At 40.4% G+C, this 7,251-nt stretch overlaps 1 protein-coding gene across 36 annotated transcripts in view; it reads right to left on the minus strand.

Moving 5' to 3' along the window:
* The window catches only part of RIMS2 (regulating synaptic membrane exocytosis 2), a 612,588-nt gene extending 605,882 nt beyond the window's left edge, over positions 1 to 6,706 (minus strand). For 9 of the 36 annotated variants that reach the window (XM_045453935.1, XM_045453941.1, XM_045453944.1 and 6 more), the window contains exon 1: positions 6,199 to 6,705. In XM_045453935.1, coding sequence (XP_045309891.1) covers positions 6,199 to 6,374 — 176 coding nt within the window. In that variant the 5' untranslated portion in view covers positions 6,375 to 6,705. Of the gene's footprint in view, positions 1 to 6,198 lie in introns of all 36 variants that reach the window. The other 27 variants (XM_045453956.1, XM_045453964.1, XM_045453952.1 and 24 more) reach the window with 9 other exon arrangements.
* Positions 6,707 to 7,251: the final 545 nt, after the last annotated feature.

The following is a 7,251-nucleotide window of genomic DNA, read 5'->3' on the forward strand; positions in this document are numbered from 1 at the left end:
CCTACTTAAGACATGGGGCAAGAAAGAGCTCTCTAAGGAGGCAAATTTGAAGCTAAGAGGCAAAGTGGAAGTCATACAAAGAGTGTGTGCATTTGAAAAGCAATGGAAAGCAGAGGAGCACTCTAAATTGACACTTCAAAATGGGATTAACCTGATAAGATTTGCTGAGTTCTCAGATATAATATGAATAAGACAAATAAATAAATACATATTTTGATTTATTAATAGAGTAAAAAATTGATCCCAGACAACTGTAAGGACAATCACAGAGTAATTTGCACAAATTAGTTCCCTCACATTCACCCATGGTAATCAGTATCTTGCCAATAACCAATAATTTGGTGTTTTATTTCTGCTGCTACACCTTAGTTTCAGACTCTCTAAAAATGTTTTTTTGCTGAGGAAATTGCTGCCGATTCATCACCTTCCCTCTCCATCCCTGGGCTTCTAGATAAATAATGAAGGCACTTAAAAGTCCTTCGGGCATTTTTTTGACTTCCCAGTAGACAAGGAAGAGAATGTCTCAAATGGAAAAAAAAAAAAAAAAAAAAAAAGTTAAGATTTCATCCAAGAATGCTATGATAATATTAAGGTTCAGAAACTATTGTCTAGGGGCGCCTGCATGGCGGTTAAACGACTGACTTCGGCTCAGGTCATCATGTCACAGTTCGTGGGTTTGAGCCTCACACTGGGCTCTGTGCTAACAGTTCAGAGCCTGGAGCCTGCTCTCTGGATTCTGTGTCTCCCTCTCTCTCTGCCCCTCCCCTGCTCATGCTCTGTGCCTCTCTGTCTCTCAAAAATAAATAAATGTTAAAAAAAAATAATAAACTATTGTCTATAATCAGTTAATAACGACTTTTTTTGGCACACTTATTTATGCCAGGACATTTAATCTACATTGATCATAACAATCCTTCAAGGTAGGTGTTATTATTTGGATAATACAGATGAGGAAACATGGGCTCAGAGAGTTTAACAACATAAGCAAGACCTTACAGTTATTAATTAGTAAAATAAGGTTTCAAGTCAAAATCCAGCTGGCCCCTCACACTTGCCTCCATTACCTCTCTCTTCGTCACACAGCATAATCAGTTCTTTATCAATATATACTCAATGACAATATAGTCAACAAGGAGATATTATTTAATTATCCTAGTTGCTTTAAAATACAGATTATATATAAAGAATTTATTAGGTACTTTCTCATAAATGCCAATCAATTTTTTAGAATGCATTTGCAATTCTTAAAACTGATAGATTTTTCATTCTTGACAATGGTCGTGGTTATTCACATAATCATAATAATGATTTTTGTTTAAAAGTCTTCATGATTAAATTGCATTTTTATTTCACATGCCATGTTCTTAAATTTTCATTTAGCTATAAGAAGAAAATATGGTAGTCTTTTAAATATCAGGATGAGAAAGATCATTCTAAGTACATCACAAACTCAAAAGACATAAAACAAAAAGTGAAAAATTAAAATGCATTTTTTAAAAATCCTGACCAGTAAAAAAAAAAAAAGGCATAAAAAAGGTCATAAAACAAATGACAATAAAAAGAGCTTCTACAATTCACTAAAAATGACCAAAAGAAAAACAAAAAACTAAACAAATGCAAAAGGCTCTCAGCCTCACTGATAATAAGAAAATTTCAATTAAATCTACGATGGCATATCTTTCACCAAAGTATTGGCTAAGAGTATCACACACTGAATTGGAAAGGATATGGGAGCCTCCCTAGTTTAGGTGACTTATGCATACTTATTGTATGAAAATAAATTTGGCAATATTTATTAAAATTTAAAATATACTGACTTTTTGACCCAACAATGCATTTCTAGGAATTTATTCCAGAGATATATTCAAATATGTAAGAAATGATATATGCACAAAGATATTTATTGCAGTGTTGTTTCTAATGGCAAAATTAGAATCAACCTAAATATCCATAAATATGGTTCTAGATAAAGAAATTACAGAACATTCATAAAATGAGATATTACACAGTCATTAAAATGAATGAGGAAGCTATATATTAATGGGTGTGGAACTGATCTCCTAAAAAGTAAACTGCTGGGCACATTTATGTTTTTTATGTGTACACATATACATCCATACATCTGTGTGCACACACACACATTATAGATGCACACAATATGTGATATATACACATATCTACTTTTACACATAGAGTATTTCTGGAATAGTATACAATACAGTGGCAAAAGTAGTTGCCTCTGGCTTGGAGAAAAAGTAGCTAAGAAATTTTGTACCATAGGTATATATTATCTATGCATAAAAAAGCTTATAAATTGGCTTTGAAAAATACTCTTAAAATTGAATTATTAAAAAAATTTAGAACTGCTCATCTATGTTTTAAATATAAGCTAAATTATTACTCTGATCTATCATGAAATCTTTACTCACTGTCTTCTTTTATTTGGGAAGCAAATAAAAGACATTTGACATTAATAAAAAATCCAAACTGAGAATACAAAGATAATTTACACAGCAAAAAAACATTATTTCTAATTTGTTATTAAAAAAAAAATCCTTATCTGAAAGACTATGATATGCACATAGTAGAAACTCAATAAATATTTACTGAATGAATACTTACTTTTCTATTGATTTCAGTGGTTTTGCTTATCTCATACATTTTTTTAATACCACATCAAAAAAAAAAATCACTCAAAAATATAAACCTAATAAATTATGCCTTTCTTTCCAAAAAATTATTCTTCATTTTCCCAACAAAATTTATAAACTGCCTCATTAACATTACAAGTCATATCAACATTACTTATTAGTTACCTAATATGTGCAGGTGTTAAGTATGCTGCAAAACACAAACTCCAAAGAAGGGTACATTATTATTCTTGCCCTCAAGAAGTTTACAATCTTGAAAGATGAGGCTTAAAAACATTAATAAGTAAAAGAACACTATAGATTTTACCTATAGATTGAGTTATCAAAACTAAAACTGTATGTGGATTTCTGGTAAGGATAAAAAAAAAGCAATTACTGATCTATTGAGGGATCTGCTGAGATACAGATGCTTCAAAATTTTAGTATCTCAATCAGACGTAAAATAAAATTACTTGATGGTGACAGAAGACTTCCAAATAAATGGATATTCAACAAGGCTTTGAAGAAATTGCTAATAAATATAAATAGTCCTTAATTAATCTCTTCATAAAAAGAGAGATTACTATAGTGGTCTCAATGTCTTTTGATCACTCACCTCTCCCATTAAAAATATCTCAGGCATGAACTTCTAAATACGTGCATATGTATTTACAAATTATATGGGTCTTAATATTGTCAATCTATATATTAAATATCAGTAATACTTAATTTCTTTTTCAAAGAAAGATAGAACTTGAAATATAAGTTTTAATATTCTCTTCCTGTACTCCAACATATCATCCTGTGATGTACTTCGTACGCACATCCCCCTTGGTATGAATTCTTAATATGAAAATATTTTCATCCAATGGTTTCAATTTTTCACACATCAAACTTTAACGTAATTGTTACAAGGCAGCAGACATCAACTTGATTTTCAGTTTATTTCTCTCTGTCCATGACCTTCTCTCAAAATAAATGTTAACATGCAATTAAATGGACATCTCTAATTAAATGGACATCACTAAAGAGAAACAAAGGACAGTGTAGTCTTGACCAGATAAATGACCCCTAAAACTTAATGAGAAATAGTAATCATTGAAGAATACTAATATCACTTTTTCTTATATATAGTATTTGTAACTTAATACCCAATATTGATAATATATTACTTAATACATTATAAACTTATTTAAAACAATTTTTCTTTCATTATAATTCTATTATAAAATCTAATGTTTTCCTCATTTTCCTTGCCTAGTCTTAACTTATTTAAAAAGCCAAAAACATTTTTATAGAACATTTAAAATTAAATTTGTAATTATATTATGCTTTAACTCCAAAAAACTTCTTGTTAAAATGAATATAAAAATAATTCTGAAGCCATGTAGGCCATTTTGAGGTATAACTCCTTCCAAGACTAAGTTAGGCAGAAATGCAAATAGATATTTAAAATAAATATGAAGATTTTTCGTCAATGTAATCTCTCTGACTGTATGAATGTATGTTTAGAGAATGTTTCTACCTAAACTGTGTGAATATGAATGCATGAACATTCTATGTATTTGCATAGTATACAGGCTTACACAGAAAGGTAATGTATGTAATGTAATGTACCTACCTGAAAAAGCCTTTCGCAACATTTTCCTAATGTAACCTATTGTTCAATCTGAGTAATTCTTAATTCAGTATTGAAAAATTCATTTACATCTCTATATACTAGAACAATAAGTGGATTTGGAACTACAGTGAACTAGCCAGTAGATACTATGATTTAGCATACTACAAAGAAATAAAAACACATTGTACATTTAAATATATGGGTCAAAGAAATAAAATTATGTTTTATTTGACATCACTTTGGCAACACTAATTTTATCACAATTATAGTAGAAAATATAGATTCATATACTTAAATATCAAATTCTAAGTCATCAAAAAGCTAGGCATTGTTAGTATATATAGTAAAGCAAAGTGAGTATTATGCTCCAAAAGCTTTTAAAAATAATGCTTTATTCTAGCATTAGTTAAAATAAGCTACTTAAATCTCATAACCATTTTTCATTTACCTAGCCTACTAATAAATCATATTCCCAAACAAGTCTCCAAACCCACAAATTAGCTTTGAAGAAGCAACTCTTCTTTATTCCAGTTAGTATGTCAGAAATATTTGTTCTTAGTCCTTCAATTTTTCTCAAACATGTAGAGATATTTGATATATTTTTACCATAATTTACAGTATTTTCATTAAAATATGAAAATATATATGTATAGACAGAATTATATCTGTATAAGTGTATTAAAGAATACTGAATTCAACAACCTGTTTTAAAATTCACATGATTAGAGGTCAGTGTATTGCATCCTTCATAGAGGAACTCTACTCTTTCAATTTTGTGTTTCTGTGGAGAATATGGGAAAAATATATTTGATAACATGAAAAAGAACAGTCCCACCGCTGGCATATAAACTGTCCAAGTTAATCTCTTAGTGAATAATTCATTTCAAGTAAAAAGAAAAAAGTTGAGTTGGAAAAACATAAAAAGGTTAAGCATCTTCTGCACAATCTCTTTCACACAGTATCTGAGAAATCAAATAACCATAAAACATTTAACAGCTAACCTGTAGAAACAAATCTCTTTGCTAGACTGACAAAAGGCGTCTCAAAGCTGTATCTCTGTCTGGACAGTTCCCTGGTGCTGAAGTTACACAGCGCTAAACCGCCGCCTGGGTGCTGCTTTTACTCTCTCACCCTCGGCAAAATCCCGGCTGCCTACACTATGAACACGAGTAGCAGAACTTCACAAGGTAGGAAGCATCCCAAACTGCAGTAATGGTAGGAACTGGAGCCTCTTCAGAGTCTCTTCAGGATTAAACAGATTTACTAGTTGCAAACAGGAAGAGCAGCAGAGTGCAGGGTGTTAGAACCCGCCGAGGGGGAGGGGCTGGAAGATGGCGGCGGCCGCACACCCACCCGAGACTTGCCAGAGTTTAGGCCCCTTGCCTGCACAGCCGCCCCCCTGCCCGCAGCGACCGCGGGCAGCTCTGCTCGTCTCCGCGTCGGAGGCAGGGCCGCCCTGCGGAAGCGCGGGACGAGGGGCCCCTGCTGCGCCCGCATGCCCGGCGGCGCGCCTTCGCCCGGGTCCCGGCCAGGGAGCACCTGTGCACGGCCATATTGGATTCATTGCCCCAGTCACTGCCACCGCGCGGGGGCGGCTGGAAAGGAGAGGGGACGCGCGGAGCCTGGGTTCAGCTTCAGCCCCGCGGGGACCCTGAAGCCCAACCGGCCCGCAGGGGAAGCCGTAAGGACGCCCGGGAAAATTACAACGCCTAAAGGCTCGGCACCCTCATCTCGGCCGGCCTCGGCACCTTCCCTTCCCGACACACACCCCCGCGCTCTGACACCCAGAAAGCAGCCCCGGCGGCCGGCGCCGGCCGCAGCCCTCGTGGCCCAGGCGCCGCCGGCTGGAGGGAGGGCGGCGATCCGGGGCGCGCAGGCGGCCGCAGGGCAGCGGCCGTGGGGGCGGAGGGGAGGGAGGGAGGCGGGAAGATGGAGCCGGGTCCTTACTTGAGCACCGACTGCTCCTTCTCCTCTTCTTTCTTCTGCCGATCCATGACGGCCAGGATGATTTTCCTCTCCTCCTCCGTGAGGTGGCTGAGGTCGGGCATCTCGGGCTGCAGGGGCGGCTGAGAGGCCGCCGGGGTGGGAGCCGGGCGGCCCCGCGGCCCGACAGGAGCCGACATGTTTGGTGGAGCCTAACCACCCTAGGGAAGCAGGGAGGCAACTCCACTGGCGGCGGCGGCGGCACCCGCGCGGGCGGCTGGGGCAGCCTCCGGCGCTGGGACAAATACATACAAATCAACGGCCTTCAATCCGAGGCGACAGCCCCCCTCCCCCAAGAAAGAAAGAGCGGAGGGGGAGGGGAGGGCGAGCGCGGCGGGGAGTGAGGGCTGAGGAGTGCGCTCCGGGAAATGTTTCTTCTTCCCGGGGGCGAAGGGCTGGCAAGTGAGCGGTTTGGCAGAGAGGAGCGGGAGGCCGGGCCGGGACGCGGAGTGCGCGGAGCGGCGGGGGAGGGTGGTGGAGTAAGGTGGCGGGGACGGCTAAGGGTGGGGTGACTGGAGGGAGCGGGCGGGAGGGCGGCGCGCCGGCCGGGGCGCGAGTGTGTCCGGCGGGGGCGGGGGCGCGCGCCGCCGCGGAGGGGAAGGGGTAAGCCGCGAACCAGCCCCCTGGGGGAGTCCCGGGAACTCGCTTCGAGCGCGGGGAGGCAGCGTCCCGCCAGTCGGAGGGACGCCGGGGCGGGAGCAGAGAGGGGAGTGAGGACGCAGGGGCTAATTTCCCAGAGAAGCAGCTCAGCTGTCCCGCCGGCTGACGCGTCACTGGGCTTCCAGACGCCGCGGAGGGAGGACCCCTCCAGAAACGACCAGGGAAGGGCGGCGGGGCCGAGGGCGGCCGCCGGAGACAGCTCCGGGCTAAAGCGGAGAAGCGAAAGCTAGGAAGGGATGACTAGGGCTAGCGGCGGAGATTCCCGGGGCCACGGCCCACCGGCTGCCAACGCCCGGATCCGAGCGAGCTTCGACGCGTAGCAGGGTCGGGCGCTGGTGCTTCCTCATCACGCGCCCG

Source organism: Leopardus geoffroyi, chromosome C3 (genome assembly GCF_018350155.1).
Source record: "Leopardus geoffroyi isolate Oge1 chromosome C3, O.geoffroyi_Oge1_pat1.0, whole genome shotgun sequence".
Lineage (NCBI taxonomy): Eukaryota > Metazoa > Chordata > Mammalia > Carnivora > Felidae > Leopardus > Leopardus geoffroyi.